General features: G+C 44.5%; 1 protein-coding gene across 1 annotated transcript in view; it reads left to right on the top strand.

Moving 5' to 3' along the window:
• The window catches only part of tatdn1 (TatD DNase domain containing 1), a 61,740-nt gene that overhangs the window by 32,961 nt on the left and 9,590 nt on the right, over positions 1-19,189 (top strand). The window contains exons 10-11 of the mRNA XM_055634166.1: positions 121-197; positions 18,735-18,805. Coding sequence (XP_055490141.1) covers positions 121-197; positions 18,735-18,805 — 148 coding nt within the window. The remainder of the gene's footprint in view (positions 1-120; positions 198-18,734; positions 18,806-19,189) is intronic.

Here is a 19,189-nt window from a genome sequence, read left to right as displayed (position 1 = left end):
ACACATATGATTATTATCTATCCTACTTCAAACAATAATATATTTCTTGATTAAAGCCAGCAAATATAAAGTTAGTGTATTTTTGGAACTGACTTGTTAATTTGACTTCATTTATTGTAGGTGCATTCTTTTGATGGCACAAAAGAAGAAGCTGCTGCCCTTTTAGAAATGGGCCTGTATATAGGAATCAATGGCTGGTAAGCTTTAATTGCAGTTACTGTGTGGTTGCAAATATTTCTCATCTTGTTAGTAGCTTAAAGGCCTGAGTTATCATGCCTATGTTTATGCCTGATTTAATATTCCTGAAACGCGAATATCTGAAAGAGTGAGGCCACACACACACAAATTGGAGGAACAACACCTCGTATATCACTTCAGCAGTTTACAACCCTGCGGCATGAATATTGATTTCTCTAACTTCAAGTGACTCTTCCATTCCCTCTCACTCTGTCCCTCGCCCACCCTGGTCCCCTTGCTCTTTTCACTGTTTTTATTCCTTCGTTATCATCTCGTCCCCAGCCAACAATGACCATGGTGAGCTTCACCTTTCTCGAGTCATCAATGCAGGCTCTGCTTTGTTTTGTACCTTCCCATATCTCCAGTGTCCCCCTCCATGACCCTTAGTCTGATGAAGGATCTCCAACCAAAGCGTCACCTATTCCTTCTCTCCAGAGATGCTGCCTGACCCGCTGAGTTACTCCAGTATTTTGTCTTGTCATCATTGTAAACCAGCATCTGCAGTTCCTTGTTACACACCTGGCCTGTTACTATTCTGCTTCCTGAAGATATTCCATCCTGCAATGATAGCTCATTGTCATAAATTTTAAAATGCATTTTGTTAATGAATCATATTTAATATTGCCAATGTAATCCATTATATATATAGTCTTTGGTGCTAGTGCCAAAGTAGTTGTAGACTCTGTCCACAAGATGGTGGTATAATTCCACCATGTCCTATAATGTATTTTCTGACATCATCAGCACCTTTGGGTAAGTAAATTGTCCCAAGACACCGATTATTATCAAACAAAATTTAGCACATAGCCATGTTAGTTATTAGAGACTGGATTAGGGTTTTAGGCGCATTGAAATGGAAAAAAAAAAGGCAGAAAGGCAAAGAAGTAATAAATGAATCCAGATCCCTGGGCTTTAAAAAAAAAAACTGCTGGCATGTATGCAATAGAGAATACACAAGAACAATAGAGGAGAGCAGTTACCTTTGACCAATGTTGGGGCTGGGGAGGGTAAGAGTGATAGGGAGGAGCAGCATCATTTAAATGATGATTTGAAGGCAAGAATTAACATTTTTACATTATTTAAGGTATTAAAGGTACAGGTGCACAACCTTTTATCCGAAAGCCTTGGGACCAGACACTTTTCGTAATTCGGAATTTTTCGGCTTTCGGATTGGAAGATTTTTAGCGTAGATTTTAACGGCTGGCTAAATGGTAGAGTGCTCGGCTCATATCCGCAAGGTTGCAAATTTGCGCTTCGATCCCGGCAGTTACTCGATCGCGAGTTTGAGTCTTCAATGTAGTTTTTTTCTTGCAGAATAGGAGAGAATAGGGAGGGTTAGGCTGGGATCATTCTCTGCAAGATAATCTTAGTGCGGGAGACAAGTATAGGAGAGGTGTACTGACTGTGTGGGCAGAACTTTGGAAGTGATTGCCCACCAACCTCAAAAGCCGCTGTGTCTCCCTGTCCCTCCAACTCCAGAGGAATCCACTCCCCGATGGGCCGCTACAGCGACAAGTGGCAGTTCGCCCACAGCCCGAGCTGCGCCACCCCAAGAACAAGACGTACCTTGCACACCATCAGCTTCTGCCCCTACGGGGAGCATGTTCCTCTGGAGTTGGAGCGGGGCTGGGCTGGAGTTGCTGATCTGGGATCTCCGTGCTTGCAGTGGGCCTGAGGGTCGGTGTCCCGATGAGGGGGCGCAGCTCGGGCTGTGGGCGAACTGCCACTTGTCGCCGTAGCGGCCCATCGGGGAGCGGCTTCTGGTGGTCCTGACGTCTTCGGCCACCCCCCTGTACAGGAGCTGAGACTGGGAACTGTACCGCCCTTGCAGGTGAGCAGGAGAGTGGGGTTGTTTGCAGTTGCAGAGGGAGGGGGCAAGGGTGGTACAGTTCCCAGTCTCAGGTCCTGTCCAGGGGGGTGGCCGGAGACGTCAGGATCAACAGGAACCCACTCCCCGATGGGCCGCTACAGCGACAAGTGGCAGTTCGCCCACAGCCCGAGCTGCGCCCCCTCATCCGCAACCCGGGATTCCTCTGGAGTTGGAGCGGGGCTGGGCTAGAGTTGCTGCTGGCTGTGAGTCTCTGGGATCTCCGTGCTTGCAGTCGGTGTCCCGTTGGTCCTGACGTCTCCAGCCACCCCTCTGGACAGGAGCTGAGACTGGGAACTGCACCGCCCTTGCCCCCTCCCTCTGCAACTGCAAACAACCCCACTCTCCTGCTCACCTGCAAGGGCGGTACAGTTCCCAGTCTCAGCTCCTGTACAGGGGGGTGGCCGGAGACGACACAGCCTGAACTGCGCCCCCTCATCCTCAACCCCAAGAACAAGACGTACCTTGCACACCATCAGCTTCTGTCCCTACGGGAAGCGTGTTCCTCTGGAGTTGGAACAGGGCTGGGTTGCTGCTGGCTGTGGGTCTCTGGCATCTCCGTGCTTGCAGTGGGCCTGGGGGTCGGTGTCCCGTTGGTCCTGACGTCTCCGGTGACTGGCACTGACCTGCTGGCTGGCATCGCCGACGTGAAGACAGTGCAAAGCCCCCGCGCCGGTGCAATGGGCGGGGAACTGGAGAGGGGAGGGAAGTGGTCACACACATGGCGGGGAAGCAGAGGGGTGTAGGTGGGGTGAAACTGAAGGGAGCGACAATCTGCTGCTGCCCGCCAGTTAAAACGTTCCCACGCAAGACTCACGATACACTGTGTATCGTGAGTCTACCGTGGGAACTTTTTAACTCAGCGGGCAGGCAGCAGCAGATTGCCAATTATTAACCCTCCCGCGCAATATACCCTCACCTCTTTTATGAATGGGGATTTAGTTCCCCTTTCTTCGAGGACCGACCGGAGGTTCCGCTGTCACCTCTGCGGGCCGCCCTCGGTGAACGTCTTCAAGGACTGAAAAAATGTCCGCTATTCAGAGCTTTTCGTTATTTGGATCTTCGGATAAAAGGTGTGCACCTGTATTATCAGAAACAAGAATCATAGAAAATCGGTGCAGGAGTAGGTCATTCGGCCCTTCATAGAAATTAGGTGCAGGAGTAGGCCATTCGGCCCTTCGAGCCTGCACCACCATTCAAGATGATCATGGCTGATCATTCAGAATCAGTACCCTGTTCCCCCTTTCTCCCCAAAGCCCTTGATTCCATTAGCCCTAAGAGCTCTATCTAACTCTCTCTTGAATACATCCAGTGAATTGGCCTCCACTGCCTTTCTCTCTGGCTGAAAAAGTTTTTCCTCATCTCAGTCCTAAATGGCCTACCACTTATTCTTAAACTGTGACCCTTGGCTCTGGACTCCACCAACATCGGCACTATTTTTTCTGTATCTAGCCTGTCCAATTCTTTAAGAATTTTATATGTTTCTATAAGATCTCCTCTTATCCTAAATTCCAGTGAATGTAAGCCCAGTCGGTCCATACTTTCATCATGTGTCAGTCCCGCCATCCCGGAATTAACCTGGTGAACCTACACTGCACTCCCTCAATAGCAAGAATGTCCTTCCCCAAATTAGGAGACCAAAACTGCACACAATATTCGAGGTGCAGTCTCATCAGGGCCCTGGGCAACTGCAGCAGGACCTCCTATACTCAAATCCTCTCACTATGAAATCAACTCTTGCTATGAATCAATTAGGTCAGTAAACATTGGGATCATGTGTGAATGGGACTTTATGGTGGATTATTTGTTTCCAATGCTTCATTTTAGGGTCTAAAGAGTTTAGGGAACAGTAATGAATATTTTTTCCTAGAGCTCTCATCCATTCATCTAACCTTGAAGATCAAATAGAAAATATTGTATTTCAGCCCCATTTCAAAAAACTTAAAGAATGCTTCAGAATTGAAGGAAATATTTCCACACGATCCTCCTGACTGATGGGTTTAAGGCTTGATTTTTATTTTAGCTGGTAGCAATGTCTGTGCTTTGAAAGCTTGGTCTTTATATATTTGTTTGCAAGGGTTTAATATAATCCAAAGTCATTGAATAATTGCCACCTTAATACATAGATGATTTTTAGTAAAGAAGATGCACAATTTAATACTATGAATTGAGTGCAGCACAGTGGCGCACGCCACAGACCCAGGTTTGATCCTGACTACAGGTCCTGATCCTGTACTGAGTTTGTACATTCTCCGTGTGACCACCTGGGTTTTCTCCGGGGTGCTCTGGTTCCCTCCCACTTTCCAAAGACGTGCAGTTATAGATTTATTTTCTTCTATAGATTGTAAATTGTCCCTAGCAAATAGGATAGTGGTAGTGTAGATCCCTGTGGACTCGGTGTGCCAAAGGGCCTGTTTCCACAATGTATCAGAAGAAGTCTTTAAAAAAAAAAAGCCTAAATTATACTTTTATTATCAAAATAATCTCACAGTTGATTCCACATTAAACATCTGACAATATATAGACGTAAATAAAACCCGAGTGGATCTTGTAATCGATAACCATTCATTTAGCAGTTAATATCTAGACTTGAGGGTTAACACAATATACGTGTATTTATAAATACCATCTGTAGAATTGTCATCCAAAATCATTAGAAACAGATGAACAGCTTCAAATAGTTAAATTGAGTTAAATTGCAAACATTGGTTAGGACATTTTCTGTATTAATAAAAGAAAGGAGAGTATGTCAGACATCATTAGGTAATGCCCATTGGAAAAATCACTCTTAGTACATTACTAGACCAAGTGGGACCCATTGGGTCCCATCCTCTCAACGTGTGGTTGTGGGGGAGGGGGGGCTTGCGGCGTCACACACACACACGAACCACCCCACACACACACACTAATTCCCCCCTTGATATTATATTAATATTATAATCACTATTAATCAATATTTAATTAAGAGAGAGACAGAAGGAACTGCAGATGCTAATTGACCAAAAAAGACAAGTTGTTGCAACTCAGTGGGTCAGACAGCATTTCTGGAAGACGTGGATAAGTGACAATTTGGATCAGTACCCTTCTTCAGATTTATTTTGTTAGTTGGATTTAAATCCCACAGATGCCTTAGAGGGATTTGAACACCTCTCTCTGGTTCCATGCACTATCAAGCACATAGTTTACTGATCAGGAACATTGACCTGTGGAGTAAATCTGACAATTCCAATTTGGAAAATATCCAATGTTGAAATGTTGTAATAAATTAGTGGCTTTGGCACAAAGTGACCATGGGGCACTTGGAATCCTCAGCGTCAAAGGTGGATGGTGCTGCAAGGTTTGTAGTGTAAGAGATCAGTTTCCCATCTGCTTGCTTCCATTCACATTCTGGAACCTGGTCCATGGTTCTCTTCAAACTGATTTTCCATTGTTTGTTTTATAATCATGACACAAATGCAAATTGAAGTCTGCAGACTGTTCATCTAAATATATTAAACCTGGGAGCTTTGTTGAACAGCAGTCAGGTTCTGGGACATTTTCAAATGTAGTGATGATGTCAAATGTATTATAATGGAGCAGGTCAATGAATTAACTCCCCTTCCCATTCCAAATCTGACCTTTTTGTCCCGGGCCTGCTCCACTGTCAGTGTGAGGCCAAACGCAAATTGGAGGAACAGCACCTTTTATTGCTCTTGGGCAGCTTACAAGCCACGATTTGAACGTTGACAGGGCTCGAAATTAGCGGTTGCCCGGGTGCCAATGGCGATCTAAAGTGCCACCGGGCAACCTAAATGCCATGCCATTTTGCCTCGCTTGGCAAACAACCGGGACACCTATCGTTTAATTCTGAGCAGGCCCCTTCTCTATCTCTCTCTCTCTCTGTGTGTCACTCTCCGTCTCCGCCCACCATCCATATCTGTGTCCGGGTTTTGGGTCTTTGCTCTCCGCTCTCCGCTCGCTCCTCATCCGCCGGCACGGCCGGCCGCCTTACACATGCGCACTGCCGCGGCTTGCACATCCTCCCCCTGCACATGCGCACAACCACGGCCAGCACATCGGCAGTGGTTGTGCGCATGTGCCACCCTGCACATGCGCATTGCCACGGCAACTGGTCGGCGTCGACCACTTTCTTCTTCCCTTTGCATTGTGGGAGATCTGGTCCACTCGCCGCGACCGCTGATAACCAATGCAGAATCACTCCCTGGAGCTGGAGTAACTCCCTGGAGTAACTCTTGCTTCTTAGTTTCCTGGTCATCCAAAAATATTCCAAATGCAATTTAAAAGGAGTGGACCCACCACCACCAAACTCTGAAAAATACCAGCCTATTGCACTTTATCTGTTTATTTATTGTGTATATATGGTCTATGGTATATAGACACACTGAACTTTTATCTCCTGTTCTGTATTATGTTTACATATTCTGTTGAGCTGCAGCAAGCACGAATTTCATTGTCCTATCTGGGACACATGACAATAAAACTCTCTTGACTCTTGACTTGGACTTAAGCAAAAAAGGGTTCTTGGGAAATAAGAGCTACCTTAAATTTAGTTGCGTCTGGTTGGGTAACTATGGTAGGGTGAAGACTATTCCATGCTTTAATTGTGCGGGGGAACTCCATGGAGCAGCCAGCATCTCTGGATAGAAGACGTTTTGGGTAGTGACCCTTCTTTAGATTTCCCCTGGTTTAAGTGTTTTTAGTTTAATTTAAAGATACAGCGTGGAAACGGGCCCTTCAGCTCACCGAGACCACCGATCACCCGTACACTAGTTCTATCCCACACATTAGCGACGTAAGTCAAGAGTGTTTTATTCTCTCACACCCCAGTTAGAACAATGAAATCCTTACTTGTAGCAGCACAACAGAATATGTAAACAAAGGTTCCTGCACACCTTTGGAATGTGGAAGGAAACAAGAGCACCCGGAGAAAACCCATGCAATCAAAGGGAAAAGGAGCAAACTCCATACAGACAGCACCCATATTCAGGATCAATTCTGGGTCTCTGGCAATTTTAGGCATCAATTTTATGGCCAATGTACTGCCCCATAGTCTTGAACTGAATTAAAACATACAGTAGCTGTAAAGGGGGATATAGCATCACTTCGAGATTTAAGACTGGAAATGGATAGTTTCTTTTTTTTAGTATCCAAAGTTATCAACGTATAATTTTTTGTGTGTTGGAAAATAAAATATAGTGGCACATCTGGTGCACTTACTGCCTCACATGCCAGAGATCTGTGTTCGATCCTGTCCTCGGGCACTGTCTGTGTTGAATTTGCACATTTTCCCTGCAAGCGTGTGGGTAGACAAAAATGCTGGAGAAACTCAGCGAGTGAGGCAGCATCTATGGAGCGAAGGAAATAGGCGGGGAAGGAGGGAGAAAGCAAGAACTACCTGAAATTGGAGAAGCCAATGTTCATACCGCTGGGGTGTAAACTACCCAAGCAAAATATGAGGTGCTGTTCCACGAATTTGCGGTGGGCCTCACTCTGGCCATGGAGGAGGCCCAGGACAGAAAGGTTCGATTAGGACTGGGAGGGGGAGTTGAAGTGCTGAGCCACCGGGAGATCAGGTTGGTTATTGCGAACTGAGTGGAGCCTGCACTTCGTCTCACCGAGGTTGATCATACGCTGAATAATCCAACCAGATGTTTGTTTGGAAGTGGAAAGAAATAATAGAAATTGCATTCATTGCAACGTGTAAAAAGAGATGAGATACTTTGTTGTAATTTTGCTGCATGTCATTGTGGTATATATCATGTCTTGATTGGTGAATATGTTTAGTTTGTGACTTTATTTGAAGCAGAAATAATATGTAAATGTTTCATTGACGATAATTCCGACTGGTAACTACTCACTTCATCCGAGCACATCATCGCACGTGTCATGCAAGCCGTCCGAAATGACCGCCTAAACCGTCATTTGGCAACCTAAAAAGCCGTCTAGGTTGCCCGGCAGGCAACAGAGGAAAAAAGGTTAAGTGAGAGCCCTGGTTGATTTCTTTAATTTCAAGTAACACTTTCATTCGCTCCATTTCCCCCATCCCCCGCCCTATCCACTCACGCATAGCCCCCAACTGCACAGACGTGGCTAGAGAGAGAGGGGGTAGTGGAGAGGGTAAGGGGAGCAGAGAGGGAGGGGAGGGGGGGGGTTGGAGAGGGAGAGTGGAGGGAGGGGGGAGAGGGGAGGGGGAGGGGGTAGAGAGGGAGGGGATGAGGGGGGGTAGAAAGGGAGGCCGTAGAGAGGGTGAAGGAGGTGAGGGGGTGGCAAGGGATGGGGGTAGAGAGGGAGGTGAGGCGGGGGTAGAGAGGGAGGGTAGAGGGAAAGGGAGGGATAAAGAGTGAGGGGGTTTGAGTAGCAATGTTACACAATTTTGAGATTTTAAAAATCAAGTCTGCAATTTATCCCATCAGATAAAGCATAAAATGTTTAATAGTAAGATTAAACGAGAACTTACCAGTTTGAAGTTTGATCTGTATTTTATGAGGAGTTACGATGAGGGATTACGTGAAGAAGCCCGCTAGGACGCATGCGTGTCATTCTTCAAAGCAGCGGTGTGAATTCACAGATAACTGTAATGACTAAACATAGTAAGATTAGAGAAGAGGTACCAGTTAAGTATATGATCAGGGTGGGAGCGGAGGGTACGTAATCCCTCATCGTAACTCCTCATAAAATACAGATCAAACTTCCAACTGGTAAGTTCTCGTTTAATCTTACTATTTTACTTCGGAGTCACGTGAGTGATTACGTGAAGATTTCAAAGCTCTGTGATTTCATGCTGTGGAAACGAGTCCATGCACACGTCTGCCTTGACTGTGGGAGGAATAGTGTTAACATAATTGCATATGATTCGTTATTGAAATCATAACATTTATTAACACAAATTATAACCCCATTTATGGGTTTTTAAATTAATTTACAGAATTTAAAAATTTTTCTGCAAATGTTCCAGTTTTCCTCACTGGCTTATTATAAAATAACTGGAAAGTTATTTCCCCTGACCATCCTGCTGCTTCGAGGACTTGGTCCATGGGCACATCCAGTTGTACTGCTGCTGATGTAGCTGCAGCCCTGGTGGAATGAGATTTGAACAAGTTAGTATCCACCCCAGCCTGCGTCAGTACCTGTTTCAGCCACCTCAAGATCGTTTGGACCGTCACTTTTTTGTGAGGTTTCTTATGGCTGATCAGCAGTCCCTTCTCATTGCCTCTTATGATTTTTGTTTTCTCCATGTATAGTGATAGATGTTTAACTATACAGAGGCGGTCATCTGCAGGGTATGACCTACATTGGATATTGAGGCCTGCTGATCCCTGTCTGTTCTGTTTTACTAGTTCGTAAATATGGAACGTAATATCGTCAGGTGAGGAGGTCATGTTGTCCAGTCTGAGTTTGTGCAGTGACTGAACCCTCTGTGCCGTGACCAGTGCCATTAACATGACTGTTTTTAACGTTAGTCTGTATAGGGACAGGGTAGATGCTGGTGACCAGTTCCTGAGTGCTTTCAGGACAATGCTTACATCCCATATATGGGAGTACCTGGTTTTTGGGGGGTTTGTGTTAAATATTCCCCTCATGAGCTTGGTTACCAGAGGGTGAGTCCCTACCGTGTAACGCTCTGTCCCTTGCTATAGGTATGTCGACAGGGCATTGGCGCTGTTGATGGCACTGTAGCTGAGCCCCTCATCATAGTGGAGGCCTGCCAGATATTCCAGAACAGATGGGATGTTGATATTTCTGTTGGTGATTTTGTTCTTATGGCAGTACGTTTCCCACTTTCTGATGTAGACCAGATATTGTTTCTTGGTTGATTCTCTTTGGGCCGCCAAGATGATGTTTGCTGTTCGGTCCGTGAGTCCCAGTTGTAGAAGCGGTGTCTTTAAACTCTACAAATTAACAGGTTCAAGCTTTTATGGCTTGGATGGCTATCCCCTGTCACGGGATGTAGTAGTAGATCTGGTCTGTGTGGGATTGTAATACATGGTTCTAATACCATGTTTTGCACCACTGGGAACCATGGTTGAGTAGGCCAATCGGGTACTACCAAAATACCAGACGCAGAGTCTTGTTGTATTTTCCTTAATACCCGACTGATGAGGCAGAAGGGAGGGAATGCGTAAATAAACCATTTCCCCCAATGCAACGAAAATGCATCTGTGGCCGCTGCCCCAGGGTCTGGTTCCCATGAAACATAGTTAGATATCTGGTTGTTTAGTTTGGATGCGAAAAGATCGATATCCGGTGTACCATATTTTGCTGTAATATCAGAAAACACCGTTTTGTTTAACATCCATTCGGTGTTTTCATTCAATTTGCGTGACCTGGTGTCTGCCACTAAATTTAGTCTCCCTGGTAGGTAAGTGGCTGATATCCAAATATTTCTCTGGATGCACCATTGCCAAATTGAATTAGTGAGATTGTCACATGATATCGATTTGTTGCCGCCCATGTGGTTGATGTATGCTACCACAGTGGTATTGTCTATTTGTAATCTAACATGCTGGTGGTGTGATCCAGTACAATATGACTTAAGGCCATGAAATGCACCCAACATTTCCAAGTAGTTTATACCCAGTGTGAGTAAGAAGGATGCCTCCTGTGCTGTCTATCTACCTCCACAGCTGGTGATGGTATTGGTGGCTCCCCACCCTAGTGCACTGGCATCAGTTTGTAGTACCATCGAAGGGTTACTGACAATGATTGGGTTGGAACAAAGTCAGATGTTATCTATCCACCATTTTAATTCCGTTTTGGCTTGGATTGGTAGTCTCATAGGTCTGTCAAAGTGACCTGCATTAATTTTTAGAGCTTGAATTTTGGCTCTCTGTAAGTTTTGGTAATGTAGGGTTCCAAATTGTATGGCTGTGAAAGCAGCCACCATTTTACCAATTACTTTAGCTACCAATCTGATGGATGGGTTTCTGATGTCAATGAGGTTGCTGCATACCTCCATTATTTCTCTGGCCTTTTCCTTAGGTAGTGTCACTGTCATGTGAACTGAATCAATGGTAAATCCCAAGTAGTGGACGGTGTTAGTTTAGATTTAACTGGATGGATGATAAATCCCAGTTGCTCAAACAACTGTTTTGTGGCTGTTACCGTTAGTATGGCCAATTCTAAAGTTATGCCCACAATGAGTATGTCATCTAAATATGCCATAATCATGTGTTTGCATTTCCGTAGAAACGCTAGGGCTGGTTTCAAGATTTTTGTGAACAGCCTGGGGGCTGATGTTAGCCCATTTGGCAGTGCTTTATATTGCCAGTGTTGTCCCATCCAGTTGAATTTTAAGTAACATCTGTGGTCACCTCGTATGGGTACTGAATAGTAAGCATCTTTTAAATCGATGCTAGCCATGAAGTACCCTTTGGAAATTAGTTGTTTAGCAGTAACAAAGGTTTCCATTTTAAAGTGATAATATTGTACAAATGTATTCAATTTTGTCAGATCTATGATGATGCGACAACCACCATCTTTTTTCGTTTTGGTAAATATATTGGACACAAATTCTAATGGTTCGTGTCACGTTAGCTCAATTACACTTTTTATGTAAAGCCGTTCCAGTTCAGCTTGTGCTTCTGTTTTCTCCCTATCAGAGAGCACAAACTTTCGGTTTGGTTTATGTTGGACTGGAGGGCTGTTTTCGTGCATAAACTCTATGGTATATCCCTGGATACTGCTTAAGGGTGCGTAAGGGTGCAGTCGTAGGCTGTGGTGGGTTTTGCAGGGTTGTTCCTTTTATTAACCCTAAAGTTTTTGCTTCTTCGTCTAGCTCCTTTACCTGCTTAGACAAGTTGCTTCCGAACAGGAGAATGGATGGTTTGGTGGCTCCAGGTTTACACAGTCCCGCGAATTTAGGATTGAGTGTCGGCTGTATGGCACTTTTTCTGATGCTGTTTAATTCGTGTTGCATATTGCAGAACAGTGCCAGCGCATCCTGTTGATCTTGGGACATAACCCTATCGTCCACAGTGCGGGCAAATGCCGTTATTCCTGCAGTCAGCAATTTTAGGACTTTTTGGATTTTCACGTCCATACTTCTGACCCCTGGTCCGATATGTTTCCAGATGCAGCTGTTAATAAGCTTTGGCTCCAGGTTTCCCCCAGTTTGTTCTGGCTGTATGAAGTTTGCCACCATATCCAGCAATTTTTCTTTGTCCTGCACCCCATGCACACTTGTTTCTTCCGCGAACCCCTCTTCCAAGTCAGCCCAGAACTGACTTGAGGTGCTCCCCTCTGATAAGGTGGAGACATCATGCAGCCCTTGGAAAGGTGCTGCTGTGGGTTTGATATAGGGCCCACAGTGGCCTGACTCCAAATCGCGGAGCCGGTCACGCTGGAGCAGATGCTCCAAACACCGTTCCATACGGGTCCAGCGCTCTCGGTCGCTGGCCTCCCGTGGTGTATCAGAGTCGGACTCCTCCGAGTCCACGACTCTGTTTGTTTTGTGTTTTGCCTTGCCGCTCGGCCGCGTTGATTTGGCCGGTGCGGCGGCTACACAGGGCACAGCTGATCCCACTACGGGTGATCTTAGTGCTGACGGCTGCTTTTGCTGGCTGTCCGCTCCTTCGCGGTCCTCCCTGACCAGCTTCGTCGCAGCCCTCGTTGTCTTTTTGCCTTTCTCCATTCTCTCTGTAGTGGGCAAAAAGACCGCAGAGTAAGAACTTTACCTGCAATAGCGGCTTTTTAAATTGCCGCCGCGGGGGAACGTCCTTCCACCGCGTCTGACGTTTCGCAATGCCTGTAGCGCAATGACACGCATGCGTCCTAGCGTGCTTCTTCACGTAGTCACTCACGTGACTCCGAAGTAAAATTTGACACCTAATTCACTTTCATATCTTCAGTATTAAAAAGGTTATGGCCATTTTCATACTTTGAAATTAGCACCTTGTTCCCTATTGCTTTTCCATTGACTTAACTCAAAAACTGTGATCGAGGACAGTCAAAAGCCCATATCTTTCTTAAAAATTAAGAGTTAAGAGACATTTTCAGTTATTATAGATTGAAGCATTCTGAAACAAATATGAAACAATCTTACTTGGATGACCTGAAATTAAAGCATATAATTAGTTACCTAATTGTAGCTAATTACAAAATTCAATTACTAGATCTAAACATCTATCCATTTCTTAAGAAAAGGTTAACATTTCTAATAGCCTAAGTGTTCAAATAACATTCACACAAGAATTCACAATATAACATGATGTTTAAACCTCATTGTCATGAATTTATAGGCCAAATGGAAGGAATTTAATGTTTAATTCCCGTAAATTAATAGCCATTTAAATCATCTTGCGAGTGAGATTTTGTGGAACACGCTCGTTTGGAACGTTGCGGTTGCGGTGAATTTAAACCCCATATCGGCAGGAAAAACACTGCCGGTTCTTATGGGGCCTTAATCACATTTTCGCTGATGAAATTTTGATTAAAGTAATCCTAAGAAGCAAGTTTATATGTAAAATACACGACTTACCATATGTTTTGTCCCTTACGTGAGATCCGTCCCGTTGTCAGCATTGACGGCGTTAGAATTGGATTTTTATTTTACTCCAGCGCTTAAATTGTCCCGCGGTTTTTTTTTTAATTCCAAGAACGGCAGTCGGAACGATTTTTCAGCATCAGGTAGTAGCCCGAGAAAATATATCTCGGACAGGCAGGAGAAAACGGCATTTTAATCCCGCCCTCCCCCTTAAGGCGCCAAAATCGCGCACATGGCCAGTGTCGGAACTGCAGCGCCGCTGAAGATAAGTTTTGTAGCATACCTAGTTAGAGAGAGGGAAGTAGAGTCGGGGGAGGGGGGTCGAGTGGGGGGGGGGGGAGGGAGGGTAGAGAGAGAGAGGGGGGGGTAGAGAGGGAGGGGGCATGAGAGCAAGTGTAGACGTTTGAACAACTCTCCCTACCTCCTCCTCAATCCCCCCTTGCATCCTCCTCAATTTCCCAGGATTTTTTCTTCCTCCACTCCCCCAATCCCTCCCTCACCTCTTTGAATGGATCCGATGGAGCTGGGCTTAGCGAGTCCGAGGCGAGCATGCAGGACCGAACGGGCCCCAGCGGAGCCGAGTGTGCGGGTCCGAGCGGGTTGGAGTGCTGTAGTTCTACTTGTAGGGGGGTAGAGAGGGAGGGGGTTAGAGGGAGGATGGGTAGAATGAGGGATCTCAGCTGGGCTAAGCGGGTTGGAGTGCTTGAGTGACCCTCGCGCCCGGAGCGTGCAAATGGATTGTGACGTCAGTCGGAATTTTTTTTTTTCTTCAAAATGAGAGCTTTAAAAACTTTAATATTTTGAAACTTTTTAAAAGGTTAGTAACTTGGGAAATATAGGTTGAAATGCGACGGGAAGATATTTACCGCGTTCGTGGGAAAAATGTGAGTAGCATGTGTGAAAATGGGACGGCTGTGGCCTAGCGTTTGAAAGAAGATAGGAATTAAGGAGATTGACAGAACGCTGACACAACCCTGGCCCACACAGACACAAGAACAAAGTGAAGATAGATTACATGCACTATAGATAGATTACATGCATTGTGGACTAAGTACAGGAGATCAAATCTTGAACAGCTCCAATAATTGGCACAGCTTTTCTAAATTGTCAACTACTTACAAATTCATTGAATTTATGTTGGCCAGGTGAGTGCTATTTTAGTGGAAGAGCATTTTGGGGATAGTGATCACAGATCCAAACATTTTAAGATTGATTTGAATAGGGAAAAGTCTGGACCTAGTGGAAAAGTACCAACTTGGAGTAAGGCAAATTACAACGTTGTTAGGCAGGAATTCAGTTGGGTGCATTGGGAACAGCTGTTATTAGATAAGTCCACATCTGACATGTGGGAGTCGTTTGAAGGCTAGTTGATCGAAGTTCAGGACTGGCATATTCCAATGAAGAGGAAGGATGAGGATGGCCAAATAATGGAACATCAGATGAGCAAACTGATTGTAAATTTGGTGTAAAAGAAAAATAAAGTGCTTGCAATGCTTCCGAAGATAATAGACAATAGGTGCAGGAGTGGGCCATTTGGCCCTTCGAGCCAGCACCACCACAGTTACATCAGAGATAGCCATCACCAACTTGAGGCCATATCTTGTGCTCTGGTCGAACTCTCAGCAAACTGGATGAAGGTGTGGTAAATTGGATTAGTAAGTATGCAGATGATACCAAGATAGGGGGTGTTGTGGATAATGAAGAGGATTTCCAAAGTCTACAGAGTGATTTAGGCCATTTGGAAGAATGAGCTGAAAGATGGCAGATGGAGTTTAATGCTGATAAATGTGAGGTGCTACACCTTGGCAGGACAAATCAAAATAGGACGTACATGGTAAATGGTAGGGAATTGAAGAATGCAGTTGAACAGAGGGATCTGGGAATAACCGTGCATAGTTCCTTGAAGGTGGAATCTCATATATATAGGGTGGTAAAGAAAGCTTGTGGTATGCTAGCCTTTATAAATCAGAGCATTGAGTATAGAAGCTGGGATGTAATGTTAAAATTGTACAAGGCATTGGTGAGACCAAATCTGGAGTATGGTGTACAATTTTGGTCACCCAATTATAGGAAGGATGTCAACAAAATAGAGAGAGTACAGAGGAGATTTACTAGAATGTTGCCTGGGTTTAAACAACTAAGTTACAGAGAAAGGTTGAATAAGTTAGGTCTTTATTCTCTGGAGCGCAGAAGGTTAAGGGGGGACTTGATAGAGGTCTTTAAAATGATGAGAGGGATAGACAGAGTTGATGTGGATCAGCTTTTCCCTTTGAGAATAGGGAAGATTCAAACAAGAGAACATGACTTCAGAATTAAGGGACAGAAGTTTATGGGTAACATGAGGGGGAACTTCTTTACTCGGAGAGTGGTAGCGGTGTGGAATGAGCTTCCAGTGGAAGTGGTGGAGGCAGGTTCGTTGGTATCATTTAAAAATAAATTGGATAGGCATATGGATGAGAAGGGAATGGAGGGTTATGGTATGAGTGCAGGCAGGTGGGACTAAGGGAAAAAAGTTGTTCGGCACGGACTTGTAGGGCCGAGATGGCCTGTTTCCGTGCTGTAATTGTTATATGGTTATATGGTTATGGTGTATTTTGTGGAGCTCACAGTCCCTTGGGAGGATGCTGTGCAGGAAGCCTTCGAAAGAAAGAAACTGCGATTTACAGAGCTTGCAGCGGAGGCAGAACAGCAGGGCTGGAGAGTTAAGATCTGCCCAGTAGAAGTTGGATGTCGAGGATTCGTGGCAACATCTACCTTAAGACTGATGAAGGACCTGGGGATCAGCGGACAAGCCCTATGCCAGGCCATCAAAGAAACATCACGGGTGGCAGAGCGGAGTAGCCAGTGGCTCTGGCTGAAGAGGAAAGACCCCATTTGGTCACCCAAATAACCAACTAGACAGATGCAGAGGGGGGTGGTTCCGGGATGCCAGTATGCACCTCTGAGCCTACTGGAGACGTCGTGGGTTCAATCAGCAAAACGTCGATGAAAGTAGGTGCCCACTTGATAACCCCAATGACGTGTCTGCCTAGCCTTTCTCAACATCGGAAGAGAATAGGTGAGTGCAGAAGGCTCCCATCACCATCGGGAGTAAATTGATATTTGGCACTTTGGACTTTTAACATCTAGTCCTGTGTATTTGTAAACAGGTGTTGTACTAGGGCCCTGTACAACTGCAGAAGGACCTCTTTGCTCCTGTACTCAACTCCTCTTGTTATAAAGGCCAACATGCTATTCGCTTCTTTCACTGCCTGTTGTATCTGCATGCTTACTTTCATTGACTGATGAACAAGGACCACCCCAGATCCCGTTGTGCTTCCCCTTTCCCCAACTTGACATCATTTAGATAATAATCTGCCTTCTTTTTGCTACCAAAGTGGTTACATTTATCCACATTATACTGCATCTCCATGCATCTGCCCACTCATCCAACCTGTCCAAGTCATCCTTCTCATTGCACCCTCCTCACAGTTCACGCTGCCACCCAACTTTGTGTCATCTGCAAATTTGCTGATGTTACTTGTATCCCTTCATCCTCAATTGAATCAGTCAGGGCTATTGAGGAATAAAAGAAAGGAGGAAAGAACTCAAGTGGGCAATTAGAAGGGTGAAAACGGCCATGCAATGGCTTTGGCGAGACAGATTAAATAAAATCCCGACAGATTAAATAAAATCTATGTAAAAAAACAAGAGGGTGACCAGGGAGAAGCAGGACTCTCAAATATAAAGGAACGTATGAGTAATTTGCATTTGTTTTCACCAAGGAGAGGGACATTGAGGACAGTGTAAGGTGGAGATGGTGTTAGGGTTCCTGAAGAACATTAAGGTGGATAAATGCCCAGGGCCTGATGGGATCTATCCCAGGTTTTTGAGAGAGGCAGGAGAAGATATTGCAGAAGGATTTGACAAAGACATTTGCAGTCCTCCAGGAGCTGCAGGCGACATCCTGGAGGACTGAAGTGCAGCTAACGTTGTTCCATTCTTTAAGAAGGAAAGTAGAGAGAATCCAGGGAATTAAGGGCCAGTGTGCCTCACATCACTGGTAGGGAAACCATTAACACAATTCTTCCAGATAGGATTTACTCCCATTTGGAAGACAATAGGTTACTTCGGGACAATCAGCATGGTTTTGTACACAGTGGATCGTGTCTTACTACTTGATCGAGTTTTTTGAGGAGGCAACAAAGCTGATCATTGAGGGTACGGAGGTGGATGTTGTCGACATAGATTTCAGTAATGTTTGATAAAATCCTCCATAGTAGGTTGATCCAGAAGATTAAGCTGCACAGGATTAATAGTGACCTGGTCATATGGATTCAGAACTGGTTTATAAATACAGATAGATGGTTGTAGTGGACGGACAATATTCAGGCTGGAGGTCTGTGTGGAGAGATCTGTGCTGGGACCTCTTTAGTCAAAAGGAATAAATGCAATGAACACCAGTTCAATGAAACTGGATGAGACCTGATGATCGTCACAATTGAGCCGATGCGGATATCTAAAACATAAACAAAATTATGGCAATACCCTTATGTCAAGCAGCAGCTGTGTAAGGAGAAATGGAGTTAATGTGTCAGGTCCAAAACCCTAAGTCAGAACACTGAAGGAAAAGAAACTAAGAAGTAAAAAGATCTAATTGTATACCAGTTGTACATATTTTAAAAATAGGAGTGTAAGGAGAGAAGCAACAGAAACATTACCTTTTTGGTGTCAGTCACTTTGCATGACCAATTTTATTTATTTTGCTGCCAGTTTTGACAGTTTATTTATTGTAAACAAATATATGACGAATTATGGAAAAATCCAAGCAGAATATCAATTGACTAGACCGTCACTGATCACAGTGTCCTATTGTTGGACTCAAAGGTGACTCCAGAGATGGAGCAGGAGGTCAGATGCATTGATAACTGACCTCCAGCTCATCTGACTTAAGTATTTCAATGCATTGGTTTGGAAGTCACAGACTTGCTGACTTATAATGATTTTCTACAGAACTACAAGCTCGAGGCAGGATTGAATTTGCTCAGTCAATATCGGAGCAATCGCCATTGAATAATTTGAAATATCCCAATTTAAAATCTAGATTATTTCTTATTTTGGAATGGACACATAATTAATTTTCTTGCTCTAATTACAAACTTTTTTCAGCTCTTTAAAAACAGAATCCAACCTTGAAGCTATGAAATCTATCCCAAGTGAAAGACTGATGATAGAAACCGGTAAGCTGTTTTTCAAATAAGGAAGTGGTGTAATGACGGTTCAGGCCCCAGAGATGGAAATAGATTTATGTTTCAGGTTGATGATCTTTTTCACAACTGGGCCAAAGGCTGTGAAAGTAAGTTTGGGTAGATACTTGTGTTGTATGGCATATCCAAAGACTTTTTATACCTACATTAAAAACAAGAGGGTAATTAGAAGTGAATGGACCATTCAAAGATGAGGGGATTTATGCTTGGAGTCAGAGGAACTAGTCTAGGTACTAAATAATTATGCATTGGTATTCACCAAGACATGGAGAATATTAAGATCAAGATGATAGTGGTGTTGTGTCTCTTGAAGACATTAATGTGGATAAGTACACGGGGCCTGATAGGATCTATCCT

This window comes from Leucoraja erinacea, chromosome 4 (genome assembly GCF_028641065.1).
Source record: "Leucoraja erinacea ecotype New England chromosome 4, Leri_hhj_1, whole genome shotgun sequence".
NCBI classification, from domain to species: domain Eukaryota; kingdom Metazoa; phylum Chordata; class Chondrichthyes; order Rajiformes; family Rajidae; genus Leucoraja; species Leucoraja erinaceus.
This window is presented reverse-complemented; position numbering and strand designations above follow the sequence as displayed.